General features: G+C 39.0%; 1 protein-coding gene across 4 annotated transcripts in view; it reads right to left on the bottom strand.

Annotated features, from left to right (window-relative positions):
- Window positions 1–555: 555 nt before the first annotated feature.
- Window positions 556–25,918, bottom strand: part of LOC144782042 (zinc finger MYM-type protein 1-like) — a 236,421-nt gene continuing 211,058 nt past the window's right edge. For 2 of the 4 annotated variants that reach the window (XM_078661172.1, XM_078661171.1), the window contains 5 exons: window positions 16,517–16,628; window positions 14,734–16,394; window positions 10,877–10,927; window positions 2,873–2,984; window positions 556–2,750 (listed from right to left, as the gene is read on the bottom strand). In XM_078661172.1, coding sequence (XP_078517298.1) covers window positions 2,874–2,984; window positions 10,877–10,927; window positions 14,734–16,371 — 1,800 coding nt within the window. In that variant the 5' untranslated portion in view covers window positions 16,372–16,394; window positions 16,517–16,628 and the 3' untranslated portion in view covers window positions 556–2,750; window position 2,873. Of the gene's footprint in view, window positions 2,751–2,872; window positions 2,985–10,876; window positions 10,928–14,733; window positions 16,395–16,516; window positions 16,629–18,214; window positions 18,544–25,918 lie in introns of those variants that run through there. The other 2 variants (XM_078661173.1, XM_078661174.1) reach the window with 2 other exon arrangements.

Raw genomic sequence — 25,918 nt, 5'->3', positions numbered from 1 at the left:
AACCTTCGTTCAGACTATGTGCCTTGGCGTCTAATCAATACCACGTCATTGTTTACTGGATTTAACCTTACAGATAAACAAATCTCTTTGGCACAGAGGGGAGCAGACTATACGGTGCTGAGCATAGAAAAACTGGAAAGATTCCCTATAACTGTTTCTGAGAAACCAGCCATTCAATGGATAATACATGGCACCATCACAATACCAGTGGCGATTTTCCAGTTTCAGTATTGCTTAAAATCAGTGGCGGCTGGTGACATTTGAAAGTGGTGAGGTGTAAAAAGATAATCACACTGCACCGTAGCGAGCGAGCGTAGCTGGCGAGCCCGAACCCCCTAAGGAGGGTTGGAGGGGATTTCCCCCCGAGAAAATTTTGAAAAAAGAGTGGACAAATGGTGCATTTTCAAGCAAATTTGTGAAAGCAGGAAGGTTAATAAAGCAATTGTGAAAGTGCAGTTATTACATTAATAAAGTGGTGTCATATAACATAGGTAGCTGCTTATTCATCTTCATCATAACCACAGAGCTTCATAACAGACTTTAAAACACAATGCATTGCTGAGTACCTCACAGATGTATTTTAATAACAAACAAATAAACAGGACGCAAACTAGCAGCATTTAAATAGAGTGTTCACTTTTTGTAATTAAAATCAGCATGTCTGTTTTTCATGGAAGCAAACTTCTCAATGACTTGAACATTGAAGTCTGGTATTCTTTTAACTAATTCACTCTCTATAGAAAGCATCGCTAAAGCATTTAGCCTTTCTTGAATCATGGTATTTCTCAGGAATGTTTTAATTCTATTCAAAGCGGAAAAGCAACGTTCCGCCTCTGCTGTTGTCATCAGTGTGGTGATGAGTATTTTTAGTAAAGTCACTGTTTCTGTTAGTGTCTTTTCCATGTTAAGGTTCAGAATTAAAGCAAGCAAAGAAATTGCAGTAGTGGTCTGCTGGTATACATGCATTCCATACAGTACAGTTAATTCTGTTCTCAGATCCTCTTTGTTGAGCATAGGGTAAGCATCCACAGCGGTATTCAGTGCTTGCTCAGGGAAGGAAATATCATATTTAGCAAACAGATCACTTCGTAGTAATGTGGCACTCACCAAATGCTTTGTAAAAGAAAAACGTTCATTGCCTGCATAATTATAGGGTCACATATCTCTTTGGAAATTCGGACTAGACTGCTGATGTCTTTTCTGCGGTTAGAGAAAGTAGAATCATTTGGCAGTGTGCTGTCTAAATTGTCAACCCCTTCTCTGACTTTTGTTATGCTTGTGACAAAGTCGTTGATAGCTGTTTCCACATGGATAGTATCTATTTCACGTTTTTGTAACGTTTCATACAGTGTTTCAACTTGAGGCATTATTTTAAAAAACAAAAACAGCAAAAACTGAAAGTCCCTGGCTTGCAGTGTTTTAGCAAAGCCACGGGCCTCATTCCGGCTTTTGTAGTCAAAGTCAATATTGGCTTCTATGGTGTCGAAACATTTCTCAAGATCAACCCTATATTGGTATATTAGGCAGATTGTACGGATGTGAAAATTCCAACGAGTTGGGCCTCCCTTTGGAATCCTTCTGTTAACAATGGTATGAAGTACCTCCGTTCTTTTGGGGGTGCGTGAGAAGAATGCTGCCATTCCTCCTACATCCATGAAGAATATCTTTGCCTCAGAGTTCTTTCCTACTGATTGTTGCATAATCAGATTTAGTTGGTGGGCATAACAGTGCACGTAATGGGCATTAGGATACACATCTTTAATTTTGTTTTGTACTTCACCGGAGGTTCCACTCATTACTGCAGCACCATCGTAGCTTTGTGCAATCAGTTTTTGTTTTTGAGGCTGCTCTGGAAAAATCAAGTTTAGTTCCTGTAGAATAACTGAAGAAATGCTTTCTGCACAAGAGTCTCTTAAATGGGTGAAACCATAGAACCTTTCCACAACTTTGTTGTCACTGTCAAGGTACCGAAAGACCAATACTGACTGTGTTTTCGTGGCCACATCAGTGGTGTCATCAGCCTGAATAGCCACAAAGTCTGTGTTTTTCAGCTCTTGTACGATAGTGCTTTTTACAATCTCTAGCATGCACTCAAGCAGTTGAGGTGCCCTTGAAGACTGTAGCACTTGATAGATGTGCTTCCATTACATGGTCTATGATTGCTATTAAGTCCACAAGCCCTTTGAATATCCCAGGATTTGCAGAACCTTCCGATTCATCATGCCCTCGTAAAGCCAGTTCAAAATCACCACAGAAACAAATGCAGTCAATGATTTTTGATAGCACGTGTCTATTCCTATCAACTGCTTCATTGTGCTTCCGTATTGTTTTTCCGTAGGCCTCGCTTATGTGGGCTTCAATCGGTGTATCTCCCAACATTCCCAGTCTTGTCAGGTTTTCCATATGTATTTTCGTGTGTGCATGCTTCTTTACTTTATCTGACAAATGCTTCAAGTCTTTTACTCCTTTTTTGGTCCAAGAAGTTTCACCACCAAACAGCAGGCAGGGGAAGCAGAACAGAGTATTTGTTGAAGGACATCCTGTAAGCCAATTAACTTTTCTGTACCAGGTGTTTGTGAAAGAACGTGTGTAAAGCTTCCCTCTGTCTAGGGAACTTTGTTGTAGGTTTAGGTCTGGCCGGTGAGGTCCTAATTGTTTTACAATTAGTTTCTCTTCACGTTTCAGTCCAATGAACGGCTTTGCAAGTAGTTGCTCTACTGTATTCATGGTGTTACCAATGTTAGTGTTACCTGTCAATAATCAAAGTACAACGTATGAGGTTTGGTGCATGTATTTAGACTCCACCCACCATGTACACAACTTACATAGCCCTTGACTACTAGAATGTAAAATATAGCAGCAGTTTCCTTACCTTAAACACTGGGGTTGTTGGCTGTGTTGTAGCAGAAAAGGAGGCTGGCGCCTCTTCTTCTTTGCTTGATTTGCCCAAAAATTAGTTCGGCAGCCTGAGGCTTTACCAAATGCTGAAAAGCAAATACAACAAAATGTAGTTGTGTCAACCAAACACACAGACTTTTAACAAAAGCATTCAAACTGTAAAATATGGGCAGGCATGTACAGTGGTGTAACGCAAAATGAGCCCCCCCTTGCAGAATGTGCTGGGGCACCCCTTAGTGATCACATCACGATGCATTTCTTTGATCATAAGTGGCTCTTATTACAGAAAAAGTTGGAGACCCTTGGCTTAAGTGATCCACAAAGACTTGACCCTGTACACTGCACATTACATTTGGGTTATACATCAGGTTTCACCTTCTTATAACAATACACGTGAATTTTACTAAGTGGGCTAATGGAATTCCTTGCATTGACCAGTACAGTATAGGGGGCACACTTTTGGTTCCTATGTGTAGTCTACATGCAGACGACGATCATCTGATTTATTAAGGGACTCAGATCACACTCCTGGAAAGTGGTTAAGCCTGCCTTAGCATTGCTTTTGTAGGCCATGTGGACTTCTAGAAGGTTGACGTGGGCAAGCTGGCATAAGCTCTGTAGCCTGGAGATGAACATGTCACAGTCATAGACATTGAAAAACAACGTTATAGAAGGGTCCTAGGGCTAGATTAACGACCTAACAGACACATGCCCTATTGACACTCTTAAAACGAAAAGAATGACTGGGGGTCAAAAAATGCTACAATCCTACTGTGTAAACATCAGGCAAAGTGCTTTGAGATGGACCAATATGTGTAATTATGTGAAATTATGTGTCATACTGCACTCAAATATCCAGGATTTGGAAAAAGTGCCCATCAGCTCCCGCCCGGTACCGCCCTATACAACATTTGGGCTCTCCTTACCCAGGAGAAAGTACAGTCTGTCTACAAATGTGATATTGACAGAAAGACAACTTCAAAAAAATACAAAGTTGTACTTAGGGTTGGACCGGAAAATTATTTTTATATGGGTGGCTGAATTACAGTGCCAAAAATAAATTGTGATGAAAAAAGTGTAATATTAAAATTAGGTAGTAATTGAGTGGATTTAGAAAGTTTATTAAGTTCCCTCAATGTTCCCAATGTTAAAATGTGAAGAAACAAGCAGATTTAACATAATATCTGCAAGTCAGTAGGGTCAACATGTTTCAGCAGTTGTGACTCTAAATATGTCACTGCTTTCTTCAGGACCTTGATGTTAATGGCTACTGCACAAAAAATATAGAAAAATATCACCTGTATATTTTTCAACGTTGCTCAGTCCTCTCCTCCGTGACTAGTATAAAAAGAAAAAGAAACAATGCACCAGAACAGACGAAAACACAGTAGAATTAGTGCACAGGCATAAACAGATTGTTTGGCCATACCATGTAGATACTTCATTATATCTGTAGAGATGGTCAGAAAATCACCATTATCTCAAATCTCGACTTTTAGCCATCTTACCTAATCGGTAGGAGGAATTGCATCACCCCACCTGCTGTTGCTCAGGTACGAGGAGCACCGCTCTAGTAAAAACACAAAACAAAACACACCACTTAAACTCACAACAAGCAGCCACACCTCTTCCTCAATCTCAGTTCCGTCTCAATATGTTGGTTTTACTGTCAGGTATAATTATTAAGCTCATATTCATACTCTTTTAAAACTCACTTTGTCTGCTCAAATGTGTAGTGAAAAGAGCTTGTGAGTGTCCAAACCGGCATAAGCTATTGAATCATGCCTGATGTATCACAAGGCGCACAATGATACTCTAGCTCATCTCTCTCATACGTACAAAAGCGGTTCCATGTGGCTCCCCGCCGGAGATTTATTACATTACGCTCAGCGCTAAACTCAGTAATGAAAGATTAGTCATGTGTGCATATTAAATACACGGGCGAATCCTTCTCACGCGGCTGTTCAGGTACCCAGCCGAAGCCAGACTACATTGCGCTCGGCGCTTTATCTGTATGTTTACGCATGAGCTAAATCCTTCTCACGCACTCGTTCCGATCTCCAGCCGGAGATCGAATGCATTGCGCACCAACCAATTAACAATTTCTGCAAAGCTCTCACCTTCCTGTCGGTACACCGCGCGTCCCTCTAAGCGATCTGGGGGGGCGCCGGTGTATTGCGAAAACGCCATTTTTGTCTTCTCAGTCTCACGTGACATTTCTCAGCATGTGACTTATGAAACTCCAATTCACCAGCGGCAACTCGGGATTTGTAGTTTTACTAATGTTGTATGTAACTATCACTTATTAATATTGTTGTTCTTGTATAGACTTTATCAATGTCATTGTTACTAGACCCAGTGTCACAGATGCACGAGCCTTATTAGGTTCTAACACATTAAAAATGTATTCGAGACTTAATATGTCTGTTCATTGGCAATTGCCCTAATATAATCGCCGTGCATAATCGTGACAACCAGTATGTCTAGCGATACATTCGAAAAAGCGACATTTGATCTATATTATCAAACCTGGTGGTTTATGGGAAATGTAGTTTTCTTGCAAGACTAACTTCTGAATGGAGCCAAGAGCCAAAAAGAAGGTGCTTATATCTGTATTCAATTAGTCTGTCACGATTCATTTATTGAACATGTGTCAAGGCTTAGGAATGCAAAGGAGATGTTTACAATGACATCCATGGAATGTCCGCATTTAAACCCATCTTGTCACTGTTTAATCGGTAAACCCACTTTTGCTCCCTTCTGAAAAGATAATTTGATACATCAACGACATGTTCTGGTATCATTGGTTGTTCCAAAACAGTCCAGTGAAAGTCATTGGGACCATGGCCTTTTTCTAAAAAATGTGCCGTTAGTCTTGTTGCTTGTCGTCGACAACGTATAGTGCTTTTATGCTCTGATATTCTCACTTTTATACACCTGGTTGTCATGCCAACGTAGCGTAATTGGCACGGGCAGGTGATCAAATAAATAAGATTTTCACTATTACAGTTGGTAAACCTGCGTTGCTCCCATGCTCAACTGGTACCAATATCAATAGAAACAGATTTGGAAGTCTGGGGACAGGCAGCACAAGTGCCGCAAGGATGGTGACCCACTACTGCGGGTAGATCCCAAAGTGTTCCAATCATTCGGGGAGTCTTGTTCTTAGGTCTTGTGTGAACTAATTTGTCTTTGAGATTTGGTCCCCTTTTGAACGCAAAGAGTGGTCGTGATATTTGATCTCCTCCAGGGTTGAGAATAGACCAATGCTTGTATACTATTTTCTGGAGTTCGTTAGATCTTGTATTGAACGTATTAATGAAAGTCAAATGATCCATTTTCTCTTTGTCCTTTTGTTGTTCTAACAATGCCTCTCGGTTGTTATTAGAGGCACGTTTTTTCGATTGTCGAATGATCTTCTTGGGGTAACCTCTCTCAAGTAATTGTTCTTCTAGATTGGAGGCATGTTTTGCAAAAGTTGATTTATCAGAACAGTTTCTTTGCACTCTAAGAAATTGACCGAATGGTAAATTATTCCTCAGAGATCTTGGATGGCAGCTATCATAGCTGAGAAGAGAATTACGGGCCATCGGTTTTTTATAGAGTTCAGAATGTAGCCCATCTGTTTTTACGGTAATCAAGATATCTTAGAAAGGCAGTTCAAATTGCCACCAACTATTACTCCTGTGTCCTTCATTATGACTTTGGCAGAGATAGCCATGAAAGAAAATTATTTTAAATTTGAAGACTCGTTGTACCTCCAAATTTCTGGGACCAGCATGGGCAGCGTTTTCGCGCCAAGTCTGGCAAATTTATACATTCATAGTTTTGAACAGGACATTGTCTTAACATCTAACAATCCATTTAATCAATCGCTTCGCTTATGGAAGCGTTATAATGATGATATTTTAGTAATTTGGAATAGAACATCGGATCATCTTTTGCTCTTCCATCAGTGGCTTAATGTTCAAAATCCCTATTTGCGATTCACAGTTGAACATAGCAAATTTGAATTGCCTTTCTTAGATATCTTGATTACTGTAAAAACAGATGGGCTACATTCTGAACTCTATAAAAAAACTGATGGCCCGTAATTCTCTTCTCAGCTATGATAGCTGTCATCCAAGATCGCTGAGGAATAATTTACCATTCGGTCAATTTCTTAGAGTGCAAAGAAACTGTTCTGATAAATCAACTATTGCAAAACATGCCTCCAATCTAGAAGAACAATTACTTGAGAGAGGTTACCCCAAGAAGATCATTCGACAATCGAAAAAACGTGCCTCTAATAACAACCGAGAGGCATTGTTAGAACAACAAAAGGACAAAGAGAAAATGGATCGTTTGACTTTCGTTAATACGTTCAATACAAGATCTAACGAACTCCAGAAAATCGTATACAAGCATTGGTCTATTCTCAACACAGGAGGAGATCAAATATCACGAACACTCTTTGCGTTCAAAAGGGGACCAAATCTCAAAGACAAATTAGTGCACACAAGACCTAAGAACAAGACTCCCCGAATGATTGGAACACTTTGGGATCTACCCGCAGTAGTGGGTCACCATCCTTGCGGCACTTGTGCTGCCTGTCCCCAGACTTCCAAATCTGTTTCTATTGATATTGGTACCAGTAGAGCATGGGAGCAATGCAGGTTTACCAACTGTAATAGTGAAAATCTTATTTATTTGATCACCTGCCTGTGCCAATTACGCTACATCGGCATGACAACCAGGCGTATAAAAGTGAGAATATCAGAGCATAAAAGCACTATACGTTGTCGAAGACAAGCAACAAGACTAACGGCACATTTTTTAGAAAAAGGCCATGGTCCCAATGACTTTCACTGGACTGTTTTGGAACAACCAATGATACCAGAACATGTCGTTGATGTATCAAATTATCTTTTCAGAAGGCAGCAAAAGTGGGTTTACCGATTAAACAGTGACAAGATGGGTTTAAATGAGGACATTCCATGGATGTCATTGTAAACATCTCCTTTGCATTCCTAAGCCTTGACACATGTTCAATAAATGAAGCGTGACAGACTAATTGAATACAGATATAAGCACCTTCTTTTTGGCTCTTGGCTCCATTCAGAAGTTAGTCTTGCAAGAAAACTACATTTCCCATAAACCACCAGGTTTGATAATATAGATCAAATGTCGCTTTTTCAAATGTATCGCTAGACATACTGGTTGTCACAATTATGCACGGCGATTATATTAGGGCAATTGCCAATGAACAGACATATTAAGTCTCGAATACATTTTTAATGTGTTCAAACCTAATAAGGCTTGTGCATCTGTGACACTGGGTCTAGTAACAATGACATTGATAAAGTCTATACAAGAACAATGATATTAATAAGTGATAGTTACATACAACATTAGTAAAACTACAACTCCCGAGTTGCCGCCGGTGAATTGTAGTTTCATAAGTCACATGCTGAGAAATGTCACGTGAGACTGAGAAGACAAAATGGCATTTTCGCAATACACCGGCGCCCCCCCAGATCGCTGAGAGGGACGCGCGGTGTACCGACAGGAAGGTGAGAGCTTTGCAGCAATTGTTAATTGTTTGGTGCGCAATGCATTCGATCTCTGGCTGGAGATCAGAACGAGTGCGTGAGAAGGATTTAGCTCATGCGTAAACATACAGATAAAGCGCCGAGCGCAATATAGTCTGGTTTCGGCTGGGTACCTGAACAACCGCGTGAGAAGGATTCGCCCGTGCATTTAATATGCACACATGACTAATCTTTCATTACTGAGTTTAGCGCTGAGAGTAATGCAATTAATCTCCGGCGGGGAACCACATGGAACCGCTTTTGTACGTATGAGAGAGATGAGCTAGAGTATCATCGTGCGCCTTGTGATACATCAGGCATGATTCAATAGCTTATGCCGGTTTGGACACTCACAAGCTCTTTTCACTACACATTTGAGTAGACAAAGTGAGTTTTAAAAGAGTATGAATATGAGCTTAATAATTATACCCGACAGTAAAACCAACATATTGAGACAGAACTGAGATTGAGGAAGAGGTGTGGCTGCTTGTTGTGAGTTTAAGTGGTGTGTTTTGTTTTGTGTTTTTACTAGAGCCGTGCTCCTCGTACCTGAGCAACAGCCAGGTGGGGTGATGCAATTCCTCCTACCGATTAGGTAAGATGGCTAAAAGTCTAGATTTGAGATAATGGTGATTTTCTGACCATCTCTACAGATATAATGAAGTATCTACATCGTATGGCCAAACAATCTGTTTATGCCTGTGCACTAATTCTACTGTGTTTTCGTCTGTTCTGGTGCATTGTTTCTTTTTCTTTTTATATTAGTCACGGAGGAGAGGACTGAGCAACGTTGAAAAATATACAGGTGATATTTTTCTATATTTTTTGTGCAGTAGCCATTAACATCAAGGTCCTGAAGAAAGCAGTGACATATTTAGAGTCACAATTGCTGAAACATGTTGACCCTACTGACTTGCAGATATTATGTTAAATTTGCTTGTTTCTTCACATTTTAACATTGGGAGCGTTGAGGGAACTTAATAAACTTTGTAAATCCACTCAATTACTACCTAATTTTAATATTACACTTTTTTCATCACGATTTATTTTTGGCACTGTAAATCAGCTACCCATATAAAAATAATTTTCCGGTCCAACCCTAAGTACAACTTTGTATCTTTTTGAAGTTGTCTTTCTGTCAATATCACATTTGTAGACAGACTGTACTTTCTCCTGGGTAAGGAGAGCCCAAATGATGTATAGGGCGGTACCGGGCGGGAGCTGATAGGCACTTTTTCCAAATCCTGGATATTTGAGTGCAGTATGACACATAATTTCACATAATTACACATATTGGTCCATCTCATAGCACTTTGCCTGATGTTTACACAGTAGGATTGTAGCATTTTTTGACCCCCAGACATTCTTTTCATTTTAATACAGTCATAGACATGCCATTAGGAAAACGGGCACTGGAACTAGGAGGACAGCTTTGCACGTTGGTACAATTTCGATAACGATAAAAACACATTCTGCATAGGATGTTGGAGTACGGCCTAACACACAACAGCTGTAGCACCTAGTTAGCAGTTGATCTATAAATTATAGAGGTAAAATCTTCTCCAGTAAAAATTAATCTTCCTTTGAAACAGTACATGCACTATGGGAAATATGCAACAAATACAAATTCAAAGGAAGACTGAAAACTGGTATTTTGTTGTTTTTGTCATTGCATCCCGATATATGATACAACAAGTAACATCATACTTACAAGAAGTCAGGACTACTGGCTTTGTCAAAGGTTGTTAGTTGCAAAACATAAATAAGCAGCAACTGTGGCTTGTATATAACAATGAAAAAGCTTCCACATAAAGCCCTGGTGACACCACGACAATGTTGCTGCCCCTCCAAAATTGAAAATAGGGCTAGGCTAATTCTTTACACAAAGCATGCACAAATACTGCTTGCTGGCTTACATTATTTCCCAGTATATGCTCGATGTATGATATTGGCAGGAAAACGCTGAAATTGGCAATAAAACAATGAGAGACAGCCAATCTGTTGCACATGTGTTACTCACCATAGGTAAATCAGGGCCACGCTATGTCAATTCTAAGATGCCACTAGCTCCAGTAAAGCAAAGCAGGCAACTGGGAGACAAGTCAGATTAATGGTTGTTCGTATTCCCTTATCCAAATGTAATGCAGACTGGGGTGGTTTACCCCATCTGTTTCACGTACATTATTATCACGTTATTATCTCATTTAACAGCTGTTTTCAGAGAAAAATGCATAAACAAAAAAGAACCTACGGTATGTGAAAAACATAATTATAATGAGAAGTCAAGCATATATAATCCCGTGTGACCCAGGAGACAGGCCTGGGACTTGCGAATGCTTTATGGAGTGTTAGAATAACTTAGGAAAGGTAAATGGGGCACTTTTAGTCGTACAGTTTATATTATTTACCTCATAAATAGCGGGGTTTTCAACGTCTTCATTTGTCCTTTGACTCCACAGCTGGCTTTGGTATAATCAAGAAGCAAAAAAAGAACGACCATTAGAAGAGAGCCATGTCGAGGTGGGAAATATTGAAACCGACAGGCACTAAATGAATGCATGCAAAGAAAGGCATGCACAAATTATTGGTTAGCTGAGCTCACTGCAGGTCATGCATTCTTGAAGCTGATATTGCATTTGTGGAAGGAGATAAAAGACAGTTCATATATTTGGTTCAAAGTGAGGCTTGCTTACATGGAGGACAAATGGATGTTGTTAAATCTTGTAACGGTATACCTTTGGGAATAGCTGGGCCCTGCAGAGTGTAGTCCAGTGGAGTGGTATTAATATGAGGCGTTCTGCTTCATACAAAAAAATCCCTGGCTGGTAATCGCTGGAGGCGGAGCTAAGAGGCAAGTTGATTGAACATTATTGTCATAGAAGCTTCTAGATTCTTCCTCTGGAAACACAATCTATTTTCTTTCCCTCTTCTCTATTCTGCTTTCCCCACAGACCCTTCTAGGCCTGTTCTGCTTGAAGTTATACACACATCGCGGTGATTTGCAGTGATGCTTGTTTTTAACCATAAGATAGATCGCGCGTGGCTCGAGGACATTTTCAGTTTCCTGGGCACTGCTTGTCACGCGATGTTCTCTTTCCCACCACAGTAAAGCAGTACTTCACACTTGAGAGTGCAGTGACACATGATCATCTTATTTAGAGCGGAAGAAAGGAGAACCGGTTTGTTTCAATTGACCTGGTAAAACCACACCATGTGGCCGATAATAAGTAGTAGGCCCAGTGGACTCCAAAGATGTAGCAGACGACCAAATCTTGCTACCATCCAAGAGGTTCAAATTGATAGACTCATCACCTTTGAAGAATCTGCAGTGAGAAAAGAAGGACTATGCAACAAAGCCATGGAACTTGTGCCTCTTGAAACCCAAATAACAGTTCATCAAGACACTCCTGTCTACAGTGATGTAGCATCTGACTATACTAATATGTCAAAGGAACAAGCAGCTCCAGCGATTTCAAATAATCCGGATGCAATACCAACAATTGACAGAACTGCCTCTGGCTATTTCATAAATTTTGATACATTTTCTGAGGATCCCAGTGAGCCCGAAACAACGCCAGCAGATACAACTTTCAAGGAACAAGTAACTGAACTTTGTCACCAGCTTGCAAATACATATCTGGTTTCACCATGGGTTGAATTTCGGATTGTGTTAGGTGTACTTTTTCTCCTACTATGGCTCATTCTCGTTTTAAGTTTGGGAAAGCTGATAGATAAAAAATATAGTAAAATTGACACAGCAAGTAAGAACATCAACGTAATCCTGAAGCCACACAAATCATCTCATCGTGAACAAAGAGACCTGTCATCAGTGAACATCACAGCCGTTCCCCTACCTGGTGGTATATCATGGGACAGAACTGATTATGACATTTATGGTCTTGTAGAGCTGTTGAAGATTCTACATCAATTTAAGGTTTCCTTGAGTGATTTTGTTTCACCTAGTACATTTTCTGATGATTGGGACTTTGAGACTGTTAATAACATGATGATAGACTTAGAAATGTCAGCAAAACTTATAAAACATGAATACTTAGAAGGTTCATCAGATTATGAACAAATGTATTGTTTTAATTATTATGGTCATAATTGTTTGCACAAATCTGCAAATCCTAAATATGTTTTTTCTGATAATCAATGGGAACATTGTTCAACGCCACCAAAGGGTAGCTCAAAATAGTTTTATGAAAAATGTCCATACTTCTCAGGTTTTAATGTCACACATCCAGAAACATTTTACTTTTAAAATGTTAATGAGACAGGCATGAAAAGTATGTTGACTAATACTAAGCAAATTTATTCTGCAGCTTTTTATGCTCGATTGTCCACATTAGGTTTTGACTTTTGGAAAGACAACATTGAGACAAAAACTGTCTGGGGCACAAAAGACTGGCAGGTGCAAGTTTTAGAAGCCTTATTTAGAGCTGCATAATCCCAGAACAAATAATTTTCTTAAATGAAACTGTTCAACAGACATCTTGTCTTGGCCTGGCTAAGATAAAAGATTTAAACAAACCGTCCATACCTAAACCCACACCTGATAGTAATAACACTACAGATGAGGAGGTAGACGTAAACTTAATTTTACAACAGAACAGAACTAATCCTGATTGGAAAAAATGGTTATTCTGGCCCACAGACACGAATAACAGTCAAGACAGATTCCTGAACAAGACACAAGGATTTACAGTAACTAGGTCCGATCCAATATATATCCAGAGACAACATCCAGGGATAATAAACACTTACAGTGTAGGTAAACTGTGCCTGGAGTGGCTACAAAACTCCGCACTCCCAGATATAACACAACACTTAACTTTACTTAAAGATGGCGTTGATTTAAGAGACTTCTTACAAGGAGCTCGTAAACCACGTCATAAACGTTTCATATACGCCGGTATTTACGCTGCTTATAATGAAGTCTGGAAAGTCACGCAAATGGAAACTGCAGAACGAATACGAGAAATTGATCGTATTAATTTAGAGAAAGCTCTCTCTGTAGTTGACAATGGGTTAACGACTCTGTTATCCAGAATTTATTCTTTGGACAGCATTGTATCCTCTGCCATAGACATAATGGAACAGGACTTGCTAATGTTACAACATGGACAGTCACAATTGCGTTTTATAATGCTGCTAGGCTGGATGTTACAAAACCTTCGTTGAGGCTATGTGCCTTGGCGTCTAATCAATACCACGTCATTGTTTACTGGATTTAACCTTACAGATAAACAAATCTCTTTGGCACAGAGGGGAGCAGACTATACGGTGCTGAGCATAGAAAAACTGGAAAGATTCCCTATAACTGTTTCTGAGAAATCAGCCGTTGAATGGATAATACATGGCACCATCACGATACCAGTGGCGATTTTCCAGTTTCAGTATTGCTTAAAACCAGTGGCGGCTGGTGACATTTGAAAGGGGTGGGCGTAAAAAGATAATCACACTGCACCGTAGTGAGCGAGCCCGAACCCCCTAAGGAGGGTTCGGGGGGATTTCCCCCCGAGAAAATTTTGAAAAAAGAGTGGACAAATGGTGCATTTTCAAGCAAATTTGTGAAAGCAGGAAGGTTAATAAAGCAATTGTGAAAGTGCAGTTATTACATTAATAAAGTGGTGTCATATAACATAGGTAGCTGCTTATTCATCTTCATCATAACCACAGAGCTTCATAACAGACTTTGAAACACAATGCATTGCTGAGTACCTCACAGATGTATTTTAATAACAAACAAATAAACAGGACGCAAACTAGCAGCATTTAAATAGAGTGTTCACTTTTTGTAATTAAAATCAGCACGTCTGTTTTTCATGGAAGCAAACTTCTCAATGACTAGAACATTGAAGTCTGGTATTCTTTTAACTAAGTCACTCTCTATAGAAAGCATCGCTAAAGCATTCAGCCTTTCCTGAATCATGGTATTTCTCAGGAATGTTTTAATTCTATTCAAAGCGGAAAAGCAATGTTCCGCCTCTGCTGTTGTCATCGGTGTGGTGATGAGTATTTTTAGAAAAGTCACTGTTTCTGTTAGTGTCTTTTCCATGTTAAGGTTCAGAATTAATGCAGGCAAAGAAATTGCAGTAGTGGTCTGCCGGTATACATGCATTCCATATAGTACAGTTAATTCTGTTCTCAGATCATCTTTGTTGAGCATAGGGTAAGCAACCACAGCGGTATTCAGTGCTTGCTCAGGGAAGGAAATATCATATTTAGCAAACAGATCACTTCGTAGTAATGTGGCACTCACCAAATGCTTTGTAAAAGAAAAGCGTTCCTTTGCCTGCATAATTATAGTGTCACATATCTCTTTGGAAATTCGGACTCGACTGCTGATGTCTTTTCTGCGGTTAGAGAAAGTAGAATCATTTGGCAGTGTGCTGTCTAAATTGTCAACCCCTTCTCTGACTTTCGTTATGCTTGTGACAAAGTCGTTGATAGCAGTTTCCACATGGATAGTATATATTTCACGTTTTTGTAACGTTTCATACAGTGTTTCAACTTGAGGCATTATTTTAAAAAACAAAAATAGCAAAAACTGAAAATCCCTGTCTTGCAGTGTTCTAGCAAAGCCACGGGCCTCATTCCGGCTTTTGTGGTCAAAGTCAAGATTGGCTTCTATGGTGTCGAAACATTTCTCAAGATCAACCCTATATTGGTAAATTAGCCAGATTGTACGGATGTGAAAATTCCAACGAGTTGGGCCTCCCTTTGGAATCCTTCTGTTAACAATGGTATGAAGTACCTCCGTTCTTTTGGGGGAGCGTGCGAATAATGCTGCCATTCCTCCTACATCACTGAAGAATATCTTTGCCTCAGAGATCTTTCCTACTGATTGTTGCATAATCAGATTTAGCTGGTGGGCATAACAGTGCACGTAATGGGCATTAGGGTACACATCTTTAATTTTTTTTTGTACTCCACCGGAGGTTCCACTGATTACTGCAGCACCATCGTAGCTTTGTGCAATCAGTTTTTGTTTTTGAGGCTGCTCTGAAAAAATCAAGTTTAGTTCCTGTAGAATAACTGAAGAAATACTTTCTGCACAAGAGTCTCTTAAATGGGTGAAACCATAGAACCTTTCCACAACTGTGTTGTCACTGTCAAGGTACCGAAAGACCAATACTGACTGTGTTTTCGTGGCCACATCAGTGGTGTCATTAGCCTGAATAGCCACAAAGTCTGTGTTTTTCAGCTCTTGTACGATAGTGCTTTTTACAATCTCTAGCATGCACTCAAGCAGTTCATTTTGTATGATTTTAGAGGTGCCCTTGAAGACTGTAGCACTTGATAGATGTGCTTCCATTACATGGTCAATGCTTGCTAGTAAAACCAAAAGCCCTTTGAATATACCAGGATTTGCAGAACCTTCCGATTCATCATGCCCTCGTAAAGCCAGTTCAAAATCACCACAGAAACGAATGCAGTCAATGATTTTTGATAGCACGTGTCTATTCCTATCAACTGCTTCATTGTGCTTCCGTATTTTTTTTCGGTAGGCCTCGCTTATGTGGGCTTCAATCGGTGTATCTCCCAACATTCCCAGTCTTGTCAGGTTTTCCATATGTATTTTCGTGTGTGCATGCTTCTTTACTTTATCTGACAAATGCTTCAAGTCTTTTACTCCTTTTTTGGTCCAAGGAGTTTCACCACCAAACAGCAGGCAGGGGAAGCAGAACAGAGTATTTGTTGAAGGACATCCTGTAAGCCAATCAACTTTTGTGTACCAGGTGTTTGTGAATGAACGTGTGTAAAGCTTCCCTCTGTCTAGGGAACTTTGTTGTAGGTTTAGGTCTGGCCGGTGAGGTCCTAATTGTTTTACAATTAGTTTCTCTTCACGTTTCAGTCCAATGAACGGCTTTGCAAGTAGTTGCTCTACTGTATTCATGGTGTTACCAATATTAGTTTTACCTGTCAATAATCAAAGTACAACGTATGAGGTTTGGTGCATGTATTTAGACGCCACCCACCATGTACACAACTTACATAGCCCTTGACTACTAGAATGTAAAATATAGCAGCAGTTTCCTTACCTTAAGCACTGGGGTTGTTGGCTGTGTTGTACCAGAAAAGGAGGCTGGCGCCTCTTCTTCTTTGCTTGATTTGCCCAAAAATTAGTTCGGCAACCTGAGGCTTTACCAAATGCTGAAAAGCAAATACAACAAAATGTAGTTGTGTCAACCAAACACACAGACTTTTAGCAAAAGCATTCAAACTGTAAAATATGGGCAGGCATGTACAGTGGTGTAACGCAAAATGAGCCCCCCCTTGCAGAATGTGCTGAGGCACCCCTTAGTGATCACATCACAATGCATTTCTTTGATCATAAGTGGCTCTTATTACAGAAAAAGTTGGAGACCCTTGGCTTAAGTGATCCACAAAGACTTGACCCTGTACACTGCACATTACATTTGGGTTATACATCAGGTTTCACCTTCTTATAACAATACACGTGAATTTTACTAAGTGGGCTAATGGAATTCCTTGCATTGACCAGTACAGTATAGGGGGCGCACTTTTGGTTCCTATGTGTAGTCTACATGCAGACAACGATCATCTGATTTATTAAGGGACAGATCACACTCCTGGAAAGTGGTTAAGCCTGCCTTAGCATTGCTTTTGTAGGCCATGTGGACTTCTAGAAGGTTGACGTGGGCAAGCTGGCATAAGCTCTGTAGTCTGGAGATGAACATGTCACAGTCATAGACATGCCATTAGGAAAACGGACACTGGAACCAGGAGGACAGCTTTGCACTTTGGCACAATTTCGATAACGATAAAAACACATTCTGCATAGGATGTTGGAGTACGGCCTAACACACAACAGCTGTAGCACCTAGTTAGCAGTTGATCTATAAATTATAGAGGTAAAATCTTCTCCAGTGAAAATTAATCTTCCTTTGAAACAATACATGCACTATGGAAAATATGCAACAAATACAAATTCAAAGGAAGACTGAACACTGGTATTTTGTTGTTTTTGTCATTGCATCCCGATATATGATACAACAAGTAACATCATACTTACAAGAAGTCAGGACTACTGGCTTTGTCAATGGTTGTTAGTTGCAAAAGATAAATAAGCAGCAACTGTGGCTTGTATATAACAATGAAAAAGCTTCCACATAAAGCCCTGGTGACACCACGACAATGTTGCTGCCCCTCCAAAATTGAAAATAGGGCTAGGCTAATTCTTTACACAAGCATGCACAAATACTGCTTGCTGGCTTACATTATTTCCCAGTATATGCTTGATGTATGATATTGGCAGAAAACGCTGAAATTGGCAGAAAAACAATGAAAGACAGCCAATATGTTGCACATGTGTTACTCACCATAGGTAAATCAGGGGCACGCTATGTCAATTCTAAGATGCCACTAGCTCCAGTAAAGCAAAGCAGGCAACTGGGAGACAAGTCAGATTAATGGTTGTTCGTATTTCCTTAGGGCAGACAAATGTATTGCAGACTGTTTACCCAAACCACCCCATCTGTTTCACGTACATTATTATCACGTTATTATCTCATTTAACAGCTGTTTTCAGAGAAAAATGCATAAACAAAAAAGAACCGAAGGTATGTGAAAAACATAATTAAAATGAGAAGTCAAGCATATATAATCCCATGTGACCCAGGAGACAGGCCTGGGACTTGCGAATGCTTTATGGAGTGTTAGAATAACTTAGGAAAGGTAAATGGGGCACTTTCAGTCGTACAGTTTATATTATTTACCTCATAAATAGCGGGGGTTTTCAACGTATTCATTTGTCCTTTGACTCCACAGCTGGCTTTGGTATAACCAAGAAACAAAAAAAGAACGACCATGAGAAGAGAGCCATGTCGAGGTGGGAAATATTGAAACCGACAGGCACTAAATGAATGCATGCAAAGAAAGGCATACACAAATTATGGGTTAGCTGAGCTCACTGCAGGTCATGCATTCTTGAAGCTGATATTGCATTTGTGGAAGGAGATAAAAGACAGTTCATATATTTGGTTCAAAGTGAGGCTTGCTTACATGGAGGACAAATGGATGTTGTTAAATCTTGTAACGTTATACCTTTGGGAATAGCTGGGCCCTGCAGAGTGTAGTCCAGTGGAGTGGTAATAATATGAGGCGTTCTGCTTCATACAAAAAAATCCCTGGCTGGTAATCGCTGGAAATTGATCCAGCGCTCTCACCAAAATATTGCACAAATGACACTATCTACTACCACAAAACTTACACTACAACACTAGGCCCATATCAACAATAGAGCGCTTGAATCATGAGGCGATAAGATCTAAATATAGTTGTTTAAACCATCTGCAATAATCAAGACCAGCTTGTCATTTTAGAAAGTTTATTTTAACACATTTAGAAAAACTTAGGTTTTGGTATTTTATTAAACAAGCATTAGAAAATGTCATAAAGAAAGATTTATTCAGTATTAATAAAAAGAGCATAAATCAAGAATTATTATTCATTAGCAGGAATAAGTAAAATTAAGCATTTTCCAAAATCCTAACTATATCTCTGTCTCTACCCTCATCACCTAGTAATAAAGTAATTAATAAAAACTCCTGTCCTCACGTGTAAAGTCCATCAGCATAACATCGTCCTCCAGAATTCTCGAGCGTAAGCCAACTATGTGTTCTCTGAACCTATTCTTATACCCTAAATTAAGCTGAGCTAACTATTTTTCACATTCCAGCAGACGAATTCTAGTTCTCCATTGGCTGAGCCACCTCGTACCACAGTAAACTGTGACACCTCCTTCTTACATGCCCGGGCAAATTCACTAGTTCATTGTTCATTTAGAAGTCTTGGCAGTTCTTCCTTAGGCTGCTACATTTTGTAGCGAAAGCTTCCTTTTAACCTTGAGCCAGTCAGCTCTGAACTCCCGTGGCACGTTAGCAAACGTTAGCAAATTTCTCCAAAAAGTCATCTTTTTAGCAGTTCATTCCAAAACCTTTCAAAATAAAAGCTCAGAGGCCTTTTCCATCCTTCTCGGAATTATTTTCACTTGAGCCATTTTCATCAATAGGCCTCTTTTCAAAGAGCGTCAATTTTCTGCGCCACCTCTCCTGCGCCACTTTTAAAAGTGTACTATTTTCCTGCAGCCATCTCTAAGCTTCAATTGTAAAACTATTATATAAACAAACACAAAGAATAATTAATGCAAGAAATACAGTTTGTTCTGTTGCCTCCCATCATTGCTAATAATTAACCCATTAGTCTAAATTACCTAGCAGTAAAGCACAAATAAAGCAGCATTTTATATCTACCAGTCTTCATGAATCCATAAAACCTTATGTGCACCTAGAATAGTAGAAATGACATCACATATACAATGGAAGCAAAATAAGCACATGTCTTTATTTCAAAAACAGCTGCTATTAGTTATGACATGACAATAGACAAGATTAATGTATTATTTTCCACATACATGAGAATGCAACATAATGCACATTTATGAGCACACATGTTAGTTTCCCGCGTGTTCTGTGAAAATGCAACTTTAAACTAGGTTGAATTATTATACACACAGCACAAGTTGTTAGCATTATTAATTTATTTATGGAAGTGTGACTTCACGGGTTTAAACAGATTTCTGTTTTCTATCCCGCTCCATCAACTCCCTCATCTGGTGATTAACAAATCACCACACCACCACCCAAAATTTAGCAAAAATTTTATCTAAGATGAACACGATTCAATTTCACCTGTGTTAGTATTTCTAAAGACTTATCTCATCAGTTTATCTACAATTCTCATATTGAGTTTTAAGAAACCCCTCTAGTTCTATTTCTTTCTCTTGTGTAACATATAACTGAGCTTCAATAAATGTGTTGCAAAAACTATAACTAATAAAGTGTCATTATCTTGCTTGTCATATTAACCTTAAACTTCTCTTTGTTAATTTCTAAAAGAACAATAACCTAAATTAACCAAAGCAGAATTATTAGGAGCATATATATCAGAGACATCTTACAACATTTTTAAAATTAAGCATCTTGAGCTTGTTGAATGTATTTTCATTAAGCTTGCAAAGAAAAATAAAACAATAATTTTAAAAATTTTACCTAAATTTTCTAAAAATTTCGAACACCCCCCTTTTTCAAAATATTTTTTTTTTTTTTTTTTCTAACAGTTTTTCTTCGAACTATTGTCACAAATTAATTTTTCAGCTAACAGCATTTCTTCGACCTTGTGTCATCTAACACATTTTCTTCAGCCTTATGCCAAAAACAGAAACCTAAAAATTCAACAGGTATGTACTTCAATCATTGTCACTTTTGTTTTCAATCTCTTTTTGACTGTGACTATTTACCTCCATTACAGGTATCACTTCTATTTTCTTTCCTGCCTCACTTTCCTTTACAGAATCTTTTTGACTTGATTTTTCATCAATCTGTTCCTTTGATTTGTATCTTAATTTGAATTTTAGGCCTTCATTTTCTTCTGGCCAGTTATCACTTTTTCTTGGTAATTTCTTCTTTTGCTTGGTCACTTTACATTTTGTTCTCCAAGCTCCTTTTCTGAATTTTCTTATCTGAGAATCTTCATCATTCTCATCTGTTTCAGTGTCAGAAATTTCAACTTCAGACTCAGGCACTTCTTTACTCGGCAGCTTCACTCCGTTAGGAACGTCATCTTTGTAGCTGGTACTTGGCAATTCATTTTCTTCTTCAATTACCTTCAACTTCCCAGTTTCAGAATTCGTGTTCCTGCTTTCAGAGCTACTTTTCTGCTTTTCAATACTCTCCTGGTCTTGAATCACAATCTGATCACAATCTTCTTTTGCTTCTTTTTCTGGCAGATTTCCATCATTTTCTGAGTCTTCAGTCACAACTTGCAAGTCTTCTTCAATCAAGGCTTGTTTTCTATTCATGTTCTCCAGATATCGACCAACTTGTCGATCTTCAAGATCTGGATTCTCTTCAGGCTCTTCTTCACAATCTGAATCAGCAGTTGTGACACTATCCTCATCAGGATTTTCAGGTGTAGTTACACGAAAAGTATGGCCAGTGTCAATCCACTTCTTCAGTCTTTTGCATTTCACTGCATTTGTTGTGACAAGACTGACTGGCCTCCTTTTCTGCCACCTTGGCACTAGAGAATTTTCTTTTAGACGAACCTTTTTCCTGATCCTTTTACCTGGTAACAGATCAAGTACTTGCTCTTTTTCTCTTGTTTGCACTTCAGTTTCATCTTCATCAAACACAGAAATCATTTCATCTGATAAATTCCTGCAGTTCTCCAAATTGATGCTATCATTGATAGGCATCATTCTTTTCTCTGGTATAAATGTCTGTCTCATGACATTGTCCATCATAATATCACGTGGACTTAAATCTGTCTTTTTATCAGTAGTGTTTCTCAGAAACATCAAAACAAGTGGAAGGACATCTGTCCACTTTGTACCTGCAGCTAGGCACATTTTTGCATCTCTGACTTTTATAGTAACATTCTCATGCTCCTCAACATCTAAAATTTCTAGTTTATCAGAATAATGGAGTAATCTGTTTTCAATATGTCTTTTGCCATCTGATAACTTTGCAACAGTAATTTCATCATCATGTCGCATCTGAAATGTTTCAAACCATTTTGAAATCAAACAGATAATCACAAAAATGTAGCACAGTTTGTAATGCAGTGACATCTCACAGAAATCCATTTGTAATCTGGTCAATGAACCACTCTCCTGTAATTCTGTTCCCAATCTCACAATTGTTCTCTTAATTAAGTTCACTTGCTGGTAAGTCAGACACCTCTGGTAAAGAAATTCTGCAATTTTATGGTACATTCTGTCTATGTCAGTAATCATGCTGTTTGGTAAAACTACTCTACCATCTTTGTGTGACAAAATCTCATCCTCATCTCGCTGTTTAAAATCTGTTCTCAACCATGTGTTTCTCAACCATGTGTTTTTCTCCTCATGAGTTGCATCATCTTGAAAGTCTTTGACCACCTGCCATGTTTCAACTACAGATGTTAGTATTAGGGAACTCAAAGCATGTTCATCATTCTTTTTGTATGCTGCACATATCACGCCAGCAAACCTTTCTGTCAATTGAATATCATCAATCAATATTTTAATTAAATTTGCATTTCTGAAAAGTGAACCTGCAGAAGTCAAAGTTTCAATCTGTTGATCAATTGTGTCCTTTACTTTGATGTCTTCACTCAAAAGACCATCATTTTCATTCCAATATTCTGGAAGTGCATTTAATCCTTTTAGACTGTTTTCTTGTTCTTTAATTAATCCTGTATCTGTTTTGTCTGTCTGTTCATTAACAAAAATTTGCAATGGCAATGAAGCCATCTCAATCTCTTGAGTCATTACCTGTCGCTGTATTTGTAACTGTTCATTCAGCTCATTTATCTCAGTTTCCTTTTCATTTAAGCATAATTTTGACTCATCAGGCTGTATCAATTTAATCAGATCAGTATCAGACTTCTCACTTACCAGAACTGAAGTCATCTCTGTTTCTTGCTGAGCTGTAGTCCCTTCTAATTCAATCTCAAGTACAATAGAATAAACCTTTTCAGTTAATGGGACCTTTAAAACTGCGGGAATACTTTCATCTTTTCTAAGCACAGGGACTATCTCTGTTTCCATAATTTTCATAGACTCCTTTAAATCATTTGATGAATTCACATGATCAGGAATATTAATTCCAGAAGTACTAAACATTTCATCATGTTTTTCAATTGCATAAATTTTAGAAGAAGTTTGAGCTGACACTTTATCAATTTGATCTGACACTTTTGGCGTTGCATCAATCTGTTCTGGGGGTCTTCTTGAATTCCTGTTCTGATCCATATTTACAATATCAATTTTATACTGCTCTATATTTTCTACTCTGACACTTTTATTATTTATTTTCGCTAATTTGGGAATCTTTAATTTACTCTCGCATTTGGTAACAACCTTTTTCATTTTCTTATATAAGGAAGACATTTTCTTAAAATAATTTGGTAATTGTACTCTCTAAATTTGCCTTACAGCGTTTGCTAATTAATTAATTAATTAATTTAACACTATCAGGTATAGAAAACCTTATAATTTGGTCAATTTAATATATCTCCTAATTTACCTGTATTACTAAATTTATAATTAACCTGTAAAGAAAAATATCAATTTGCAAAAACAGTAGCAATGCAAAATATTTATTTATAACAATAATACCAACATATAATCACATGTGTTTTAAATGTACTTATTTTTCACTTACACATTTTCTGCAACATATACCTGTGGAAAAAGAAAACCTAAAGTGCTTGCCTTATTTTTAAATAGAATGTCTGCTTGCAAATAACCTTTGACCCCTTCTTATTAATTTATTTTAACTAATAATTAAATTTGACTTGGAAATCAAAAATCACCAAATGTGATACAATGTTGTTAATGTTTACACATTAGTTCTTTCTCAGGTGTCCTCTATAATCAGTGCTGGGCACTCACATCATAGAAAGAACAAAACTAAAAACACAGTAAATCTTAGCTTAATTACAGCACTTGTTACTTGCCAAATTGTAAATAATTCAGCAGACACAATTCGCGCTGCTGAAACGTTTCTGCTAATCACAGCACTTCTGCAAATGTCTCAGCCAATGAAAATGCAGCATCTATTATTCTTTCAGCCTATCACAGCTTTTGTTGGAAATGTTCTAGCCAATCACACTCTGTCATTATTGTGACCCACACTGCTATTACAGTCTACTAATTAGTTGCTATACCCAAGTTATTTTTTCTTTATTTAAATTAATAGCGCTAATCTTATGATGACGATAACAATTTGGACGGGGACACTTACAAGTATCAATAACTATTTTTGAAGCAATAACACTGTCCCAGCCAATCATAGGGCTGTTTGCGATGTTTCAATCAATCACAGCGCAGCTTCACTGTGATTCGTCAGACTGCCCAGCAAATCAAAGCGTTGCTCTTGCCCCGAAGCTCCGAAATACTTCAGTCAATTTCAGAGCGGCTCTACCATGACGCGCCAGACATTGAACCTAGCAGAAAAGGGGGTGGTGATGAACAGAGTGTCTGAATTAAGCAGACCACTCTTACCCAGTCCAAAGATCAGGGCTTGATCCATCACCGTTATTTATCTCACTGCCCCATCCCAGCTCAGAACCTGGCTATATGCAAATCAGTCTGTCCCTGGCCCAGTGCATCATGGGAACAGGGCAGACCAAACTACCAAGCCAATTCTTCACCAGAAAGGAGACAAGCTACCGGGGACATTGAACCTAGAGCGCGGCTGCCCACACTATCATTACGGCTCTCAGCTCCTCACTGCTGTTTTTAGCACCTTGCCTCCCCTTTCACATAGCCCTTCATTTAAAAAAAATGAAATTTTTCATCTAGCGCAAATACTTTTATTTTTGTGTGCACTCACTCGTCTGTATCAGCTATTGTATGTTTTTCCCTTTTAAACATTAACGCATCGAAGAAAAGATGCTAAAACGGTGATTTATTTCTATTTTCCAAACACCTACACGCAGTTCATAGAGCCTCGCCCAATCAGAGCGGGGCTCACAGAGCCTTAACCAATAGGGTCGCGGCCCTTGTATGACGCTGCGCGTCAATATCCAATGGATGCGCGGCCTTGTGATGACGCGACGGGCAGTTTTAGCCAATGACAGCGCGGCGGCTGACGTAGGGAGCCGCTGCAGCCGGCAGCTCTCCCCCTCGCTCCTCACACGGCGAACCGCCCCTCCCTCACAAATTTTGATGAAATTATAATGGCACCATTTTAGGAAAGGAAAACTATATCGGGGACATTTTAAAATTAATTCTAAACCTCGCCCAACACACGGAGCTTCGCCCAATCAGAGCGCTGCTCCGTGTATGACACGTCGATTTTTCGCCCAATCACAGCACGGCACTCTCTCGCTCGCTCCAGCCCCCCTCCCTCACAAAATACTCCGCATTCTAGGACATAACAATTTTAACAATAAGCATCTTATTTAATTCATGTGTCAAAATTAACCAGAGCACAACGCTTCAGGCAGATAATCAGTGCGCTGTCCCTGTAAACTCAGTCAATTACCACACGGCAGTAACTAATTTTGTCGCATGCTGCTACTGTAGTCTCTCCTCACGCTACAAGCAACACAACACTCACAACGTGCTAAATGTAGCGCGATCGGAAAACATTCACAAAAGCCAGGAACCAATTTAAAATAATACTCGCTCCTCAGCCAATGAGAACGTTACTTTGCTCTGACAGTTCAGGGCACAACAACCAATCAGAGCGCGGCAAGCTCTGACGTATGCAGCTGCTGCAGCTGCAGGCTCTCTCCCCACACGTTCTCACTCGCAAAACCAGCCCCTCCCTTACAATTTTCGATCGGGGCACATTTTCATCGTTTTAAACTACGGAGAACAATTTATTATTATATTTAAAGTGTGGAATGTTTATAAAATGAATACTAAT

The sequence above is a fragment of the Lissotriton helveticus genome, chromosome 9, assembly GCF_964261635.1.
Source record: "Lissotriton helveticus chromosome 9, aLisHel1.1, whole genome shotgun sequence".
Lineage (NCBI taxonomy): Eukaryota > Metazoa > Chordata > Amphibia > Caudata > Salamandridae > Lissotriton > Lissotriton helveticus.
The sequence above is the reverse complement of the archived record's forward strand: the minus strand, read 5'-3'. Positions and strand labels throughout refer to the sequence as shown.